Source organism: Arachis hypogaea, chromosome 18, assembly GCF_003086295.3.
Source record: "Arachis hypogaea cultivar Tifrunner chromosome 18, arahy.Tifrunner.gnm2.J5K5, whole genome shotgun sequence".
In the NCBI taxonomy this organism is placed as follows: domain Eukaryota; kingdom Viridiplantae; phylum Streptophyta; class Magnoliopsida; order Fabales; family Fabaceae; genus Arachis; species Arachis hypogaea.
Window position 1 is genome coordinate 64080622 of NC_092053.1, and position 18366 is coordinate 64098987.

The 18366-nt window shown below is 44.3% G+C and overlaps 2 protein-coding genes across 3 annotated transcripts; both read left to right on the top strand.

Moving 5' to 3' along the window:
• The first annotated feature begins 2192 nt into the window (after positions 1–2192).
• LOC112772236 (protein CYSTEINE-RICH TRANSMEMBRANE MODULE 1) lies at positions 2193–3692 on the top strand. 2 transcript variants are annotated; one of them, XM_025817137.3, is made up of 3 exons: positions 2193–2682; positions 2960–3134; positions 3418–3692. In XM_025817137.3, the coding sequence occupies exons 1-3, from the start codon at positions 2649–2651 to the stop codon at positions 3461–3463; spliced, it is 255 nt and encodes an 84-aa protein (XP_025672922.1). In that variant the 5' UTR covers positions 2193–2648; the 3' UTR covers positions 3464–3692. The 2 variants fall into 2 exon arrangements, with proteins under 2 accessions (XP_025672922.1, XP_025672923.1); XM_025817138.3 differs by having other exon boundaries at positions 2963–3134.
• Positions 3693–15082: 11390 nt separating this feature from the next.
• On the top strand, positions 15083–15744 carry LOC140181381 (uncharacterized). The gene is made up of 2 exons (XM_072224932.1): positions 15083–15414; positions 15483–15744. The coding sequence occupies exons 1-2, from the start codon at positions 15083–15085 to the stop codon at positions 15742–15744; spliced, it is 594 nt and encodes a 197-aa protein (XP_072081033.1).
• The last annotated feature ends 2622 nt before the right edge of the window (positions 15745–18366 follow it).

Consider the following 18366-nt stretch of genomic DNA (forward strand, 5'->3'; position numbering starts at 1 on the left):
CACTGCGTCCGCCCTAACCAAGGGATAGATCCTCGCACAAATTACGTGGTAATCGAGCGTCGGTGGTCGCTCGATATCGATGTCGCTAGGCATGTGTGGGCTCCGTTGTATCTTCTAACCTCCCAGTTACCCTTGCGCTGCCGAAGTGCCATGCGGATGATCCAGTTGCAGCCATTTCCAAACTCCTTGCATCTCTCAACATACTTCAGATGATCAGATTCCATAATCCGATACTAAACTCCACGACGAATGCTATAATCTTTAACACTCATCGCAGCTTCCTCCTTAGTTTGAAAAGATTGACCAATCACAAATTCGGCAGAAGCATTGCCCTCCTGTAATCCTTGGTAGCGGAAGGTGTATCGATCATCTGGTTGTTGGCTCACTACTTCCAGATTGAGCATCAAGAAATGCGGCGGTTGTTGGTGGGACCCAGAATTGGATGGCCCCTGAGGTGCAGGTGGGGGCACTGGAGTCTCGTCCTCACTATCCTCTGATATGTGATCGGGCTCATCGTCCGAATCATAGTCCCGCATTGCGTCCTCATAGTGATCTGGCTCACCACTCCCAACAAGACCAGTAATCAAACCGGGTGACCTCTCTGCCGGTGCTAGAACAGGTGGAGGCGCAGGTAGGAGACACCTGGGTGCAACGACAGGCATCGAAGTAGAAGCACCCCCACCGTTATCGACTGAGGATTTGGCGCTGAAGCCCCAGAACTGTCCACTCGGTCTTCCAACTTGGCAAACAACTCGTGTATTCTCACCTCTGGAAAACTCTGCCGACAATGAAACAACACCCCCATGTCTTCATCTGACCATATAACAAATGTTTCATACTACACACCACTCGACACGACCGCCATCGGAATCTTGTAGAACACATTCTTCACCGACTTGGCCCCAGCTAACCCTGCCTTCTGCAATATGTTCCTCTTCAGATCCGACAAAGTATCAGTCGAATGAATAAAAATGCTCAGCGGTTCTTTATCCGTGAACTTAACACCATGCCTGTTACTTTTTTTAATTTTACCAGAACAGTAGACTAGAACCATCAAGCTTTTCTCTCTATCCATTTGTGAAAGTGTGAAAATGACTCTCTTCAAATAACTCACTCCCTATCTTGCTTGGTATTTATAGGCAAAGTTTACAAAGCATAAACCGCTACACCCCTGTAGCAGTTTATGCCTGTATCACAATCACACAAAAACCGCGACACCCCTGTAGCGGTATATGTGATTATTCAACGCCAACGTAATCCGCGACACCCCTGTAATGGATTACGTTCATATTGTAGACCACGATACCCCTGTCGCGGTTTACATAGTTTAGAAAAAAAATACATTTCGGTATCCAATTTGCATAATGTGTAATCTGGTAATATTGGTTCTGTTTATTTAAATAGGTAAATTGTCCTATTTAATAGTAGAGTTCTATTATGTTACTGTAGGTTGTCAAAAAAAAAGTTTTATGATAGTAATTTTTTTTGGAGAGTAAGTGTTTTTTATTTTAATTTTTAAGTATAAATTAAATTGGAATTTAGTTCTTTAGAAATAATTTTTTTCTTTCCCTGTTGGTATTTGTATTTATTTAATGTATCATGTTCTAAAATAATTTTATACTCTAATTCATCATATGTAAAAGTACTTATAGACAAAGGATGTTAGTATAAATATGACTTTACAAAATTGATTACGATTAAAAATTAGATTGATGTCATATAATTTATGTTGGGATATTTTTTGCACTAAACGTTAAGAGAATGAATACATTTAAATAATGTTAGTTAAAATTATATTAAAGTGTAATTTATTAATATGATATAATTTATATATTTTTTTATATTAATTTTTTAATTTAGTTTTTACAATAACAGTGTCTAATTTATTTAAAAATAATCAATAAAATAGATTTTAGCATACACATTTTTTTGTAAATAGATATTAATATGGGCTAAAAATATAAGATTATTCGACCTCTATAAATATAGGGTGAAACAATCAAATACCTCGGATAATAAATTTTTATTCACAAAAACTTTTTAAAATTAAAAATAATTATTAATATGAGCTAAAAATAATCAATGAAATAGATTTTAGCATATACATTTTTTTGTAAATAGATATTAATATGGGCTAAAAAAATAAGATTATTCGACCTCTATAAATATAGGCTAAAATAATCATATACATCGGATAATAAATTTTTATTCACAAAAACTTTTTAAAATTAAAAATAATTATTAATATTAATAGATATGTACTACTAAATTTTTATAATGAATCAATATTTGAATTCCGGCCCGGGTTTTACACTAGTCACGTATTATGATAATTGATGACGTGTTAGAGGCAATATGGCATGTTAGGAGCACAGCCACTTAGCGTAGAAAATTCAAATTGAAACACCGTCGCAATCTGTTTCTCACCTGCAACGCGTTTGCCCACACGACTTCTCAGAAACTTCAAATCTATACTTCCATCCCATTAAGGAATCTTAGCCACGCTTTGCTCCCCAATCTATAAATATGCATATGATTTGATTCCACTTATTACATTGTCATTTACAAATTACAATCACTTCGCCTTTATTGTTTGTTTGCATTTGAAAGACAGCATCAACTTCGATCAATTCATCATCATCACCACCATGAGTCACTTCAACAATCAGCACGAAGCACCTGGTTAGTTTTTCTTCTTGTCAACAAAAAACTGCCTCAAAAACTCTCGTCTTTAATTTCTATTTTCGTAGTGTAAACCAAATTCTGGAAATCAGACAGTATTTAAAAGTTTAATTAAGATTGTATTGAATATAATAAAATAATTTGAACTAATTTTCTGATTAAAAACCAGACTGGCTCAATTCGTACATCTATTTTATGCTAGTTTGATTGATTTATTTATCAGTATCATATCCGCCAAGAATTAAATAACATAGTTACATAATTGAATTTGGTGCAGCAGTATCATATCCGCCAACAATGAGTGCGTACCCTCCTCCACCAGCAGCATCATATGTTAGTGCTCCACCACCAATGGGTTACCCTTCAAAGGATGGTCCTCCAGCTGCAGGGTACCCCCAACAGAGTGTTCCACAACACACCACAACCAAGGGTGATGGCTTCTGGAAGGGTTGGTAAGTTCAACAAAATCACTTCACCTATTTATTTATTTATATATAAGGAAATCAAATTATTTGGAATGAATTTTCTAATTAATATTTTTTCTTTAATTTTTTTAATCTTTGCATATTACTACTTCATTGGCTAATTATTGACTAAAAAAAACTTGTTTGTTTATGATAAAAATTTAATATATATCAACCTGAATTAATACAAAAATTATTAAGATATATACGTAATCAATTTATAATTACTGATTCTTGACCTTTTATTATTATTATTTTTTTTTTGTTACAGTTGTGCTGCCCTATGTTGCTGTTGTGCCCTGGATATCTGCTTCTGATTGAGTCACTCCATAGATTTGTGCATGCTATCATTGTTTTTCACCTGCTTCCTTCTTCCTTTTGTATAATTCTTTGTAGTTTATAGAACAATAAGGATCTTTATTCACTTGGCTATGTTTTCTTTTTTCTTTTTTCTTTTTTCTTTTTTCTTTCGCTGTTTTCAATGGAAGCCTTGTACTATGAGATTTTTTTTATGATATATTAGTCATTATAAATTATTTGCTTTAATTCCAATTATATATCATATATCTTTCATTGATTAAAAGATATTATTAATTTGAATTTAATATCCATATCCTGATAACATAAAAGAGATTTTTACAGATATATATTTAAAAATAATTAATTTTTAAGTTTACTACATAAAATAGTTGCTTGCATATATAAATTATACTATCAATTAGAATTGAGCTCTATTAATTTTCTTTATTTTTCTTCAAATTTTTATATCTCTATCTTTATAATTATACAATTAAATCATTTAATTTACATAACATATAATTAATTAATTATTGAGTTTGAAAGGTGTTGTACTTCATCATTAAGTTTTTTTTTATAATATTATAAAGGAAAAAAGACAAATTAGTCCTTGAGTTTTTAAATCGTGGACAAATCCATTTCTAAAGATCTAAAAATACTAAAACGCCCTTTACTATTCAAAACGTGTGACGGATTGATCCTTCCGTGCAAAATGCTCTCCTAGACATAATGGAGAGGGGTGATCTGTCGCTTATTTGGCGTGTATTGGGCCTAGACTACCGTAACGGTGCACATGTAAGTAAGGTGGATTGAGGTTAGGGACGAATTGGTCCCTGGATGGAAAGACGACGTCGTTTTTCTGTTTGTCCTATTTGTTCAAATGGAACTCGTTCGCCATTACCGTTGTTCATTTCTGTGAGTGGTTGAGTGTGGGGGTATTGTGCAAGCTTAAATGGCCAGTGACGGAGCCTCATCCAGCTCACGACTCGTTCTTTGGGTGTCCATTCTTTAAGGTATGTTGGTGATTTTATTTGGTCAGTTTGATTATAGGGGAGTTGATTATGTTTTGTTTGTTTTGGAACGATGAACATGCAGCTGAAAAATCCCAGTCACTGCAAGTTCTTCTTATGGCTGGATGACCTTGTTTCAACAATAAGAGTCCTTGAAAAGTTTATTACGGAGAACGAGGTTGATGATCTGAAAGTGTATCTTGGGAAGAAGGTAGTGGAATAGAAGCTAATTGATTTGGAGAAGAAGGTGTTGTATCTTGAGAGGAAGATGAATGTTAATCTGTATTTGGTTATTCTTGTAGTGGTTTCTGTAATTTTTGCTTCTGTCATTGTCAATCTTGGCTGAAAAGTAGGTAAAAAAAATGATGTAATGTAGTATGGGATGAGTTTCCATTTTGTTGTATGCTATTCGAACAAAAATATTGTAAGCTAAATTATGATATATTCAGCAAAGTGATTGCCCTAAGCAAGTGAGTGGCATAATTATTTAGAGATATAATTATATATGTAAAGAATAATTTAATCTCATGAAAGAGTTGTTAATATTGACAAAAGAAGTCAATAACATGTTTACTGCCAAAGTAAGGCATAACTTAAGCCTGCAAGCTATAGATAATCACATTGTTTCCAAAAAGAGTTGCTTTGTAAAATAACAGTGTTTCTCAAAAAGGTGTTGATGTCATGACTAAAGTCTAAACATGTAGCATTAACTACTTGGCTTGTTTAGTCCTGGAGTGGGGATGAACATAAACAGCCGTTGAGTTGCTTTGCCTGCTGCTGCCAAAGTCTGTGGAGATGCTCCTGATGTAGTTGGTTGTTGTGGAGAGGGGAGATGCTGCTCACTCTGGGCAGGTGGCACAGGCTGCGAGGGTTTATTTGTCATAGGCTTCCTCCTAACTGTTTGCTTAGGCCTAAATGTCCCTCATGCAGGATGTGATGTAGACTGGGCTGGGGGCTTGAATGGTGCTTTTGGAGGCATTGATTGTGTCTCAACCACTGCTACTGAGGGTCCAGATTCTTGCTCATTCATCGGTGCAGCGTTTGCATTCGAATTACCCTGCATGAAGGTCGAAACAAGTGTGAAATGCAATGAAACTAGCAAGCAACAACAATGAAATGTCACCAAAATTCTTATCTCATTAGCAACTGACTGATTAGCAGAATTTTATTCAACATGAGGAGGGTTCGTAGCAGCTGGAGGACTCTGTTCCACACTCTGAGATGAGGCATTGTGTAAAATGTATCCAGTTAGTTTAAACAGTCCCAGTGAAGCACATTATATCATAAGACATTTAAAACCATGAAGTATTAAAATATAGACATATAGCACCCTAAATAAAACTAAAATAGACACTTAAATCCCTAAGTTTATTATCGGGGGGACAATTACATCCCTGGGAAAGTAAGGACTACCTCTTCCTCGGGGGCTGACTGTGAGAACCACTAGTGATTGAGAGTCCTTGGCATTTGTTCTTGATTTTTTCGTCTTTTGCTTCCAGTTTGGGTTGGATAGGGCCCCTTTTCACGTCTTGTAGTGCTCACCACATTTGCTACATGTGACATAGAAACTCTTCTTCAACTTGTCACCATCAATAACAGCCTCAGTTGGGTCTTTCTGTCTGTTATGCACCTTGGGATGTCCAATTGGCCTTTTTAACACAGGTGGAGTAGGCTTAGTAAACTCAAACCTTGTCCAATATTCCTCACTCGTTACTGGCTGGATAAAGTGCTCGTATGTCTTTCTAATGGACTCCATACATAGCCATGGATGAACATAATCATCAGAATTATCATGCCGTTTTTTTATTGCTGCTATAGCATGAATGCACGGCATCCCTTCACAGCAGGACAGTAGTTTCACAACAACAGAATGGCATAAACATGATTAAAATATCATGAACTAATATAAATTCACAGCATGGCTAATATGTCCAAATTCACAGCATAGTTAATATCAACAGATTCATAGCATGTTAATTAGATTCACACTAAGCATGTCCAAATTCACAGCATGGTTAACATCATCTATGATTAAAATTGAAATTCACATCAACTATGAATTCACAGCAGGCTTAAATTAAAAAAATACACAGCATGTTAATATTGAAATTCAGGAACCTGACTGACCAGTGAGTTGTCATTTGTTACACGAGCAGCTGTGTTTGATCAAATCCACATCAACTTTGGATCCCTTGTGAGTGACTTCAAACCGTTTGTACTCGTTATCACCAATCCACTCTGCTGTCCATTTGTTTCTTGGTTTGATAAGCCTCTGTAGCCTTTTCTCTTGCACTGGCACCAGTTTTCCTTCATGAGTCCCCAGAAGTTTCTTGTGTTGAACCATTCGCCGCATCACATAGCACTGTAACTCCTCGCACATTGTAAGTATGGGCTTGCTTCTGTACTTCACCACCTTTGCGTTAAACGACTCGCACATGTTGTTTGTTAGGTTGTCGACCTTGGGACCATGGCTAAAGTATGCTCTAACTTAGGTAGTAGGTTCAAATTTCATAAGATAGGCCCATGCATCCTTGTTCACTACTTTCAGTCTTTCTATGGTTGTCTTGAACTCTGAGATGGTGGTTCATCTAGCACAGTCCCACACAATTTTTCTTATATACAGATCCTTGAATCAGTTCATGAAATTCTTCCACATATGCATGACGCAGTTTCTGACATGTGCATGACGCAGTTTCTGACATGTGCACCAGGCATTACCTCTTTCAGTGCAGGTAGCAGTCCCTAACAACAATGAAGGTATGAAGCCATGTTTACAACAATATATAATCCAGTAAATGAATAAGACAACAAACACAAAATGACAAAAAGGGGAACTAACCTTCTGTTAATCCGACATAAAATTCCAATCGAAGTTGCCTACATCACCAATATCCTCCTACAAGCATGTTAGGAACCACTTCCAAGATTCTTTGTTCTCGGATCTTGCAACTGCGTATGCAACCACGTAAAACTGGTTGTTGGCATCCTGTGCAATAGCAAAAAGTAGTTGTCCCCCATGGTATGTTTTAAGAAATGCTCCATCTAGGTGGATCAATGGTCTGCAGCCACTCTTGAATCCCTGCTTGCAGGCCTCAAAACAAACATATAACTTGTCAAACATAGGGGCCGCTTGAGGCTGAGGAATCAGGTCTAGCAATGCAGAAGACCCAAGGTTACATCTATGTATCTCTAATAAGTAATCCCTCAATTTGCCGTACTATTGCCTTTCGTTACCTATCATCCTCTCCCTTGCCTCCTTCACAGCTCTATACACCATATTTGGGTGTGCAGTAAGGTCAAAGTCCTCTCTTAGAAAATCAATAGCTTCATGGGTTGTCATATGCGGGTGCATGGCCATCCTCTTCTCCACCATTTTACTGATCCAGTGTTGATAAGCGGCATTGCTTCCAAGGTCCCTTGCACAAGTGTGCTCGTTTCTATACGTCTTGACTTGGAAGCATTGTAGTTGCCGATTGTAAGACAAGTGAGCAATCCAACCACACTCTTCATCCTTGCACCCAACCCTAACTCTTTTTCTATCATTCTTTATCCACACCAACTACCGGCCTTCAACAATAAAGGTGTCCTTTACCACCTCTTTGAACCTCTCAATTGTTGCAAACCTTGTTCCAAGCTCAAATCATCCCTCTCCGAAACTATATTGGTCATTGAACTCAGACCACTGATGTTTGTTTCCCACATGATCAAAAGAAACAGGTGTATGCAGCTCCTCAGATTCATAATCCCATACAATATCATCACCATCCGTGTCTACATCACTCACGTAGTCTACTAGTGCTGACCTTGGTCCTCTGGCCCTATTAGGCTCCGTTGCAGGCCTAGATATATTGGGCTCCCCTGCAGGCCTACATCCACTGGGCTGTCCACTAGACCCACCTACCTCGGGCTCATGGGCAGGCCCTTTCTTTCTTGCAGCAGACCTTGTTCTTTGAGACACACGTCGCGCTTGCTTCCTGGGTTGCTTACTTGGCTGAGGGGTTCTCTTAGAGGAATGAGGCACTTGTTTCCTCTTCCCTCTGCCAGACACAAACCCACTGACAACATCTTCCCCACTATCACTGTTACTTTTATTACCGGGAGTTGGAGGTGCATACGGCTCATCCTCTGCGCTCTCGTAACTATCGTGCTCCGTCGACGACTCACCCAATTCATCCACCTCGACATGAACAACATCTTTCTCTACCTCAACGTTTTCCTTACCAGCACAATCTACAAGCTCTGGGTCATCAATAGGATGATCAAAAAATATATAGAACTCATCAGTATCTTTGTTTGTCATCTTTGCTTGGCGCATTTGGTTGATGCCTGCATCTCCCCTCAGAATATGTAGCCCTGACTCTATATCCTTGCTCTTTGGATCATACCAGTATGCCTCCTTGTATGATTGATATCCCATTCCTTTGAACAGTGTTATCAAATCACCAAAATTTACAAAATCCAGGTCCATCGAGGGAAACCTCTCAACCTTACCATCGAGATAAACTAACTCACCAGTCGGAGCCCTTTGAAAGTAGCCCCTGTGATGGAAAACAGGAATCACGAAAATATCTACCATCTGCATCATTGTTTGACTCAACGATTACCACTAAGCATTAGCAAATACACAACTACCTAAGCCATAAACCACACACAACTCATCTTCCATGCCCCTCCCAACACTACATTACACCTAAACCCCAACCCATGACATGCACAGCAGATAACGTTCGAAAGTAACGGTCATATTCAGTTTCGCAATAAGGGTACTTACCACTACTGAAGACACCCGCAACTCCACCAACGAAGCTTCACTGGCGCAACGTTACACGAAGACGACGAAGGGAAGATCAATCGTTTTTTTTTAGGGAAAAAGATCAAACATATGTGTTCTAGGGCATCATGTAATTTGTGGGTGATTGATATGGGCTTCTTTGGAATTATGACGAAACTCAAGGACTACAGCCAACGTTCTCAAAATGTTGCCGTTTTAAATCATAAGGACCTATTTGTCCAAGACTTTTTCCAAACGGGCACACCAAGCTTCCTCAACGGTCCCGTCTTGCCACCTAGGCCCAACACACGCCAAATAAGCGATAGATCACTCCTCTCCGTTACGTCTGGGAGAGCATTTTGCACGGAAGAATCGATCCGTCATACGTTTTGAATAGTAAAGGGCGTTTTAGTATTTTTTGATTTTCAAAGATGAATTTGTCCACGATTTAAAAGCTCAGGGACTAATTCGTCCTTTTCCCTATTATAAAAATCAAGTGAAAAAAAAAAAGAGAAATCCAAGGGAACATTAAAGAAAATTATTAAATTGTGATTAATTTTTAATTCGAATAGCTTTTATTTCCTAATTTAATTCCCTATTCCTTACAACCGTGAGAGAAATGTATTGATAATTATGGGCACTTCGGCAGTTATTTCGTACCCAAGTCAATTGAAATTTTGATAACCTATTTAAATTTAAAGGAGAAAGAAAATTATTATGTAATCCATTTATCATTAACGCTGCCCTTTTGATCATTACACCACATATATAATTTTTTTAAATAAAAAGGAACTTGTGAAACTTAAAACAGAGATAGCAAATGTGCCGTTAATATCAAATAACTGAATTGTAATTACTTGCTGTTACGGCCTGGTCTAAGCAATTTACGTGCCGGCCCGACCCAGGCAGCACCCGACCCGAACGGTCGGGAGTGAGACGCTCAGATGCCGACTCGGACACGCGTTCCTGACAGCTTCGCCACAGCTGTGCGAGGGATGCCTCGAAGAAGGTGGGCCTGTCCCTGCAGGGCCCACCTCTGACACGATATATATGGGGAAGGACCTACCCTTCCCCCAAGGTACGTCACATACCACTCAACCCTTACTCGCCTGCACACTTCACTGACTTGAGCGTCGGAGTGTCTTTGCAGGTGACCCCCCTTCACACAAAGTGCTCGGGACATCGTCCACTCATCCTCGCCAGCCCAGAACCAGGCGAACCCCATCCAATCAATTGGAGCATCAACCCGAATTGTCCGGTACGCGACATACCAAACATTGGCGCCGTCTATGGGGATCACCTGAATGGAAGTAATACAAGGCCCTGGAGGAGCAGGGCGAGAAGCTGGGCAGAGAGGGGAACCCATCATGGTGTCCTCCGAGGAGCGCACAAGATCCCCTCCTCGACGAACCACACGATCCCTTGAAAGGCGCCCCTTCGGGGGAACCGGCGACAACAGCACCAGGATAATACAAGAACTGCGTCACAGAATGTAGGATCTAGAGCACCGACTGGCAGCTCGAGAGCATCGCCAGCAAACACCCGAGTCAAGCAATTCCCGTTCTCTGCCGAGAAGCCGCTCCCGATGCGCGGCTAGCCAAAGGTCCGAATTTGAAACCCCCAGGGAGGAAGGACGCATAAGGAGGCGCCACGACCCCCTCATATATGTCAGGAACAGGAGGCGGCATGTCACAGACCAAGCCGCCGTAGATCGTGACCGGGAAGATGGTCGTCGGGAAGACGAAAGGAGAACACGGCGAGCAAGCAGACCGGTCATAGTAGGCGCGACCCCTTTTCATCGTTCCATCCTCGAAGTCCGGCTGCCAAAGCACTTTGACAAGCCTACGGACATGAGGTACGACGGAACGCAAGACCCACAGGAGCACCTCACGACCTTCGAGGCCAGGATGAACTTGGAAGGAGTGGGGGACGAGGTAAGGTGCCGCGCTTTCCCGGTCACCCTCGCTGGACCTGCGATACGGTGGTTTAATAACCTTTCACAGGGCTCGGTGGCCAAGTTCTCGGATATAAGCCACGCCTTCTTAGCCCAATTCACTACCAGGATAGCCAAAGCAAAGCACCCAATCAACCTGCTTGGAGTAACGCAGAGGTCCGGAGAACCGACAAGAAAATATCTGGATCGTTTTAACGACGAGTGCCTAGAGATCGATGGACTAACCGACTCAGTTGCCAGCCTATGCCTGACGAACAGACTCCTAAACGAAGACTTCAGAAAGTACCTCACGATAAAGCCGGTGTGGACGATGCAGGAGATTCAATGCGTAGCCAGAGAATACATCAATGACGAAGAAGTCAGCCAGGTAGTGGCTGCCAATAAACGGCAACCCTCCTACAGTCAAAACCGGCACCACCAAAGCGGAGAAAGGCAGAAGGAACACGCCAGAGACGATGGTCCGAGTAAACATCCCAGGCCGTTCCCTCGCGTCGGGAAGTTCACCAACTACACTCCCCTCACCGCGCCGATTGTGGAAGTTTACCAACAAATAGCCGAGAAGGGGATCCTGTCGAAGCCTCGACCACTGAAGGAGCGAACATAGGGAAACCGAAGCCTCTACTGTGACTATCACAAGGGCTATGGACACAAAACTCAGGACTATTTTGACTTGAAGGACGCGCTGGAGCAGGCAATTAGAGTTGGAAAGCTAGCTGAGTTCACCCACCTCATTAGGGAGCCGAGGAGACGGAACCGCGACCACGAAAGCGAGGACAGAACACGGGCAGCAAAGCGGCGCCAAGAGCCGGAAGAGAATGATCACGGCCTCACCATAGTGAACATGGTAACAGCAAGAAACGTGATGCCCAGGTCGAAGTTGGCACATAAGAAGGACGCCAAGGTCCTCGCGGTCTCCTCATCCTCCGCGCGAAGCACCAAGAAACTCCCATCCATCTCATTCGGCCCGGAGGACCAATGGTTTGACGAGATCGGGAAAAGCCCTCCCATGGTCATAACGGCCAGAGTAGGAACCGGTCTCGTCAAGCGAATCCTTGTAGATACGGGGGCAGACTTGAACATCATGTTCCGCAATGTGTTCGACACTCTAGGCCTAAGGGACGCCGACCTACAGACTCACCACCATGGCATCGTAGGGCTCGGCGACCATTTCATGAAGCCGGATGGCATAATCACCCTGCTGACCTCACTGGGACAAGGCCAAGGGAGAAGAACGATAATGGCCGAGTTCGTGATCCTACGAGACTCCACCGCTTACAACATCATCCTGGGGAGAAAGACCATCAATGACCTAGGAGGAGTCATCAGCACAAGGATGCTGGTGATGAAGTTCATAACTGAAGAAGGGTCAGTAGGGTCTGTGAGGGGAGACCTGGAAACAGTAGTCGCTTGCGACAACGCCAATCTTTTGTTGAGAAGGAAGTCTAAAGAGGCATCGGGAGTATTTCTCACAGACTTGTATGCCAGAATTGACGACAAACCCAGACCCAAACCCGAAGGGGACCTGGAAAAGTTTAGGGTCGGGAAATCGGAGGAAAAGTTCATGTTCGTAAACAGGAACCTCCCCCATGAGTTGAAAGAGCCTTTGATGGAAATGATTAGAGCCAACGGCGATTTGTTCGCCTGGACACCTGCCGATATACCGGGGATAGACTCCGCTCTCATGTTTCACCACCTAGCTATCAAGCCAGAAGCCAAACCAGTGGCTCAAAGGAGGAGGAAAATGTCTCAGGAAAGGGCGGAGGAAGTGGCCAGGCAAACGGCCAGCCTCCTCGAAGCGGGGTTCATCCAGGAGCTGGACTATTCGACCTGGTTGTCAAACATGGTCCTGGTAAAAAAGCACAATGGGAAATGGAGGATGTGTGTGGACTACTCCGATCTCAATAAAGCATGCCCTAAAGATTGCTACCCCCTCCCCAACATTGACGCACTCGTCAACGCGGCTGCGGGATACCGGTATCTGAGTTTCATGGATGCCTACTCCGGCAACAACCAGATACCGATGCACCGGCCAGACGAGGATAAAACGGTGTTCATAACGCCAGGGGAGACCTACTGCTATAGGGTGATGCCGTTTGGCCTAAAGAACGCGGGGGCAACGTACCAGAGACTGATGAACAAAATATTCAGCGACCTCATTGGCAAGACGGTGGAAGTCTACATGGATGACATCCTCACAAAGACCACCCTGCCGGACGATCTCATAAGTGACCTGGAGAACGTGTTCGCATCCTTCCGACGATACGGCATGAGGCTCAACCCGCTAAAGTGCGCCTTTGCCATGGAGGCTGGAAAGTTCCTGGGGTTCATGATAACCTAGAGGGGAGTGGAGGCCAACCCTGAAAAGTGCCAAGCAATACTCCAGACGAGGAGTCCGGGCTACATCAAAGATGTTCAGCGGCTGACGGGAAGGCTCACCGTGTTGTCCCGTTTCCTGGGTGCATCGGCAGCAAAGGCCCTACCCTTCTTCGGTCTAATGAAGAAGGGAATAGCGTTTGAGTGGACCCCTGCATGCGAAGAAGCTTTCAACCACTTCAAAGAGATTCTAGCAGCACCCCCGATGCTCGGGAAGCCCAAGGACGGAGAACCACTCTATCTGTACCTAGCCATAACAGAAGGAGCGCTTGCAGCGGTGTTGGTGCTGGAAGAAGGGAAGGCCCAGCGACCAATCTATTTTGTGAGTAGAGCACTGCAAGGGGCAGAACTTAGATACAGTAAGCTGGAGAAGCTGGCACTGGCACTCCTGGTCTCCTCCCGCCGACTATAACAGTACTTCCAGAGTCACCAGGTGGTCATGAGAACGGACCAGGGGATTCGTCAGGTGCTCCAAAAACCTGATCTGGCGGGAAGGATAATGACCTGGGCCATCGAATTGTCCCAATACGACTTAAGCTACGAACCCCAACATGCGATCAAGGCGCAAGCAATGGCAGACTTCCTGGTGGAAGTAACCGAGAACCCAACCGAAGTCACAGACACACGGTGTAAGCTCCATGTAGACGGAGCCTCCAACCAGACGTCTGGGGGTGTCGGAATCATCCTAGAAAGCCCAGTCGGAGTCATCTACAAACAATCAGTTAAGTTCGAGTTCCCTGTATCGAACAACCAAGCAGAATACGAAGCCCTCCTTGGGGCTTTGTTCTGGCTCGGGAAGTCGGAGCAACGAGGCTGGAAGTGTGCAGCGACTCGCAGGTCGTCACCGTGCAGGTAAATGGAAGCTACCAAGCCAGAGACTCGCTGATGTAGAAATACTTAGAGAGGGTCAAGGAACTGAGCAAACAGTTTGAGGAAGTCACGGTCCAACACGTTCCGAGGGAAAGGAACACACAGGCAGACCTCCTATCCAAGCTGGCAAGAACAAAACCTGGAACCGGCAACCACTCCCTCATTCAAGGCATCACGAAAGAACCGGCAGTTGTCCTCCACCTGACCAAAATAAGCCCTTCCTGGATGGACCCCATCACTGACTTCTTGGAAAACGGCAAACTCCCTCAGGACGAGAAGGAAGCCAAAGCGGTAAGAAGGGAGGCTGCCAAATATACGGTCATACAGGATCAGCTATTCAAAAAAGGACTCATCCAACCTTTGTTGAAGTGCCTGCATCCCGACCAGACGGACTACGTACTCAGAGAAGTCCACAAGGGGTGCTGCGGCCACCATATCGGGGGAAAAGCCCTAGCTAGGAAGCTCATTCGAGCTGGATACTACTGGCCAACAATGATGAATGACTCCAAGGAGTTCGTAAAAAAATGCGTGAAGTGTCAACAAAATGCCAACTTCCACAGAGCGCCAGCTTCCGAGCTGAGCCTACTGACGTCCACTCGACCTTTCGCACAGTGGGAAGTCGACCTCTTGGGACCCTTCCCAGTTGGCCCGGGGGCAGGTCATGTACCTCATAGTTGCCATCGACTACTACACTAAATGGATAGAGGCTGAGCCACTGGCCAGCGTATCCTTATCCAATTGTAGGAAGTTCATGTGGAGGCAGGTGATAACCCGTTTCGGCATCCCGGAGATCGTCATTTCGGATAATGGGATGCAATTCACTGACAGGAAGTTCGCGAAGTTTCTCACTGGCTTGGGGATAAAACAGAAGTTCTCCTCAGTTGAACACCCCCAAACGAACGGACAAGTAGAGTCCACAAATAAGAACAGCTTACTAGGTCTCAAGAAGCGTTTAGATAGCAAAAAAGCGCATGGGCCGACGAGCTCGCCTCGGTTCTCTGGTCCTACCGAACAACCGAGCAAAGCTCCACAGGAAAAACCCCCTTCTGCTTAACGTATAGGGTTGAGGCGGTGATACCCGTAGAGATCAGCGAGCCGAGCCCGCGGTTACTCCTCGCAGGAGTAGAAGAAGCGGTAGACAAAGAGCTAGTAGACGAGGTCAGAGAGATGGCCCACTTGTCAGAGGTAGCACCGAAACAAAGAATAGCCCTACGCTACAACACCAAGGTCCTTAGAAGGGAATTTGAGGAAAGAGACCTCGTCCTGCGACGTAACGACGTCGGGCTACCGACCCCAGGAGAAGGAAAGCTGGCGGCAAACTAGGAAGGCCCCTACAGAATCAAAGAAGTGCTTAGCAAAGGCGCCTACAAGCTGGAAAGACTCGACGGCAAAGAAATCCCGAGAACATGGAATGCAGGTAACCTGAGGAGGTTCTATTCATAGCTTGGGCACACCGGCCAAGCGGCCTGACGAGCTAGATAGATGTTTACTTTTATCAAATGTTAATTTCCAATGGTTTACTTTTATCAAATGCCTACCATGTTCATGAATATTGTTTAGCTAACGACCAATTTTTACTTGTCTGAATTCTTCCATCTACTACTCCCCAATACGTATCCCACACAATCGCATTCGTCAACGGCAACCCAGGACTGATCACCCCGGGAGCCAGTCGGATCATAGCCATAACTAACGGCCGCGATAATATGACCAAGACGGTTTCAACCATGTTACCAACGTAAATGGCAAAACGGACACAAGCAATAAGTCCACACCAGAAAAACGGTAACAAAACATAAATGCTACTAAACAAACAAGATAAAGGTGATAATTAGAAGCCGACCAGGCAACCATTAAAGAGTAACAAAGGTCTTAACAGTTGCAACAAAGTACTTTACAAAGCCATGCAAAAGAACAAGTTACAAGAGTTCACTTTTGGGGCATATCAACAATCTTGCCGTCTTGAATCGTTTTGAAGACCCCAATAGCCGACGTGTCGAAGTCTGGAACCACGATCTTTACCTGAGCCTTGAGAGCCTCCTCAGTCATGAAGATCGTGTTCTTTCCTTGCTCTTTAGTCGCCTTGTACTTCCTCTTGAGATCTTCGACTTCGGCTTGGACAGCTTTGGCCAACGAAATGGCCTGGTCACGCTCCTTCTCCATAGCGACCACCCGACCTTGCGCGGCGCTGAGCTAGCTCTCCAGAGTCATCTTCCATTCGGTCAAACGGGATATGGTGGCGTCGGAGACCTTTATTTTTTCCTCAAAGGACGCGGCCTTCTCCTCGGCATCCTTGCGTCCCTTCTCTGCCGCGGACAGCTGTTCCTGAAGCTTCTCGACTTGGGCCTTGAAATCGTTGTTGGCCTGGGCAACAGTATCGAGCTTTCTTCGCAATGCCTGCATGCCCGACAACTCGAACTCGGCCTTCCGAACTATCACCGCCCCGCGGAGAAGTGTGCGGTACATCCACCTCGCCTGTCCCGTGAGCTCGGTACCAAGAAAGTGATCCTCCGTACCGGGAATCAACTGACTGTCAATAAAGGCCCCAACATCGAAGTTCCTCTCTATCACGGTGAGAGTTTCTTCCGGACTGGAGGATGCCCTCTGCCTCTTGGGAGTAGGGACAAGCTTCAGATCATCCTGCTCCCAATGGGTAGAAGACGACTGCCCGATGACAGCCGTCTTCTCGAGAATAGGAGAAGCCTGCATCCCGGCAGAGTTCTTGTCAAACATCTCGGTGTCCCGAGGCGAAGGCACAGCTTGATCCTCCTTCTCCTCGGTAGCATTCTCCTTGTCAGCCTTCTCCTCGTCGCTATCCTCCAAGAAGGTCTTGACTAAACCTTCAAGCCCGGTTACCGAAGCAGACATCCCCACTACAACAGAGAAACAAATACGTTAGTTGTGAAGACGGCAAGAGTAAATTAAATGATAAATAATCAAAACTACAAGACAAAACAGCTCACAAATATAACTCCTGACGGCCTCCCGTTCACCCATAAGGAGGTGGGGGTTCACATGGTTCTTTCCAGAAACCGCAAATAACACGTCGACAATTCTCTAATTTACAGGGGACATCCCCTTGTAGGTCACCTTAATGAAGGTGTTAGACCCCGCCCCAAAGCTCCAATAGGTCGGGATGAGGCGTTCCCCCTCTAGCGACAACCAAAAGGGATGGCGACCTTTTACGGGACGAATCTTGAAATATTTGTCCTTGAACCCATGATAAGAGTCCTCGAATAGGCCAAATATCCTCCGACCTTGGGTAGATCGGAAAGACAGGAACCCTTTCTTCGCTTTCCCCTGCTTGGAAGGGTTCGTAAGGTTGAAGAAGAAGAGAAAGACATCCACCGACACCGGCAGCTCAAGATATTCACAAACCATCTCGAAACAGCGGATAGAAGCCCAGCTGTTCGGATGAAGCTGCGACGGCGACACGGATATCCGATTAAGAAGCGACATTTGGAAGTCGGAAAATGGTATGCGAATGCCAACCTGGGTGAACATGGCTTTGTAAAACTAAATCCAGTCGGCAACCTGGGGGAGTGAAAATTAATCTCATACAGCCGCTCATGGGGGGCAGGAACGAAGGAGTCATAATTGGCCTCCTCGTCTGTCCCCCCGCACAGATACTCGGCTTGCCGAAACTCCGTCAACTCCTCCAGATCCATCTAATTCGGCGAGTCCTTCACATCGGAGGTCACCCAGGCGTAGGGGTCATAGTTCACGGCGGAAGGAGAAGCCCGGGAAACGACGCGAGGCATACCTATAGTGGGGGTACCACTCCATTAGTCTATGAGGTCGGGAGTCCAGGAAAAACCCAGAAACTATGTCCATCCTATTCAACAGTTAAGATCAAGCATGGCTAAAGCTATATCTATTATGCAAGCCACCTAAAAGCCTACCCTGGAATGGTACCCCTCCCCTAACGCATTTACTTGGCACTAG

What these genes read in the sequence shown, in the direction of transcription:
- LOC112772236 (XM_025817137.3), top strand. Translation starts at nt 2,649, where the DNA reads ATGAGTCACTTCAACAATCAGCACGAAGCACCTG. An exon ending in CAATCAGCACGAAGCACCTG is followed by an intron (nt 2,683 to 2,959) that starts GTTAGTTTTTCT and finishes AATTTGGTGCAG; the next exon opens with CAGTATCATATCCGCCAACA. An exon ending in GATGGCTTCTGGAAGGGTTG is followed by an intron (nt 3,135 to 3,417) that starts GTAAGTTCAACA and finishes TTTTTGTTACAG; the next exon opens with TTGTGCTGCCCTATGTTGCT.
- LOC140181381 (XM_072224932.1), top strand. Translation starts at nt 15,083, where the DNA reads ATGTACCTCATAGTTGCCATCGACTACTACACTAAATGGATAGAGGCT. An exon ending in GGGCCGACGAGCTCGCCTCG is followed by an intron (nt 15,415 to 15,482) that starts GTTCTCTGGTCC and finishes CTTAACGTATAG; the next exon opens with GGTTGAGGCGGTGATACCCG.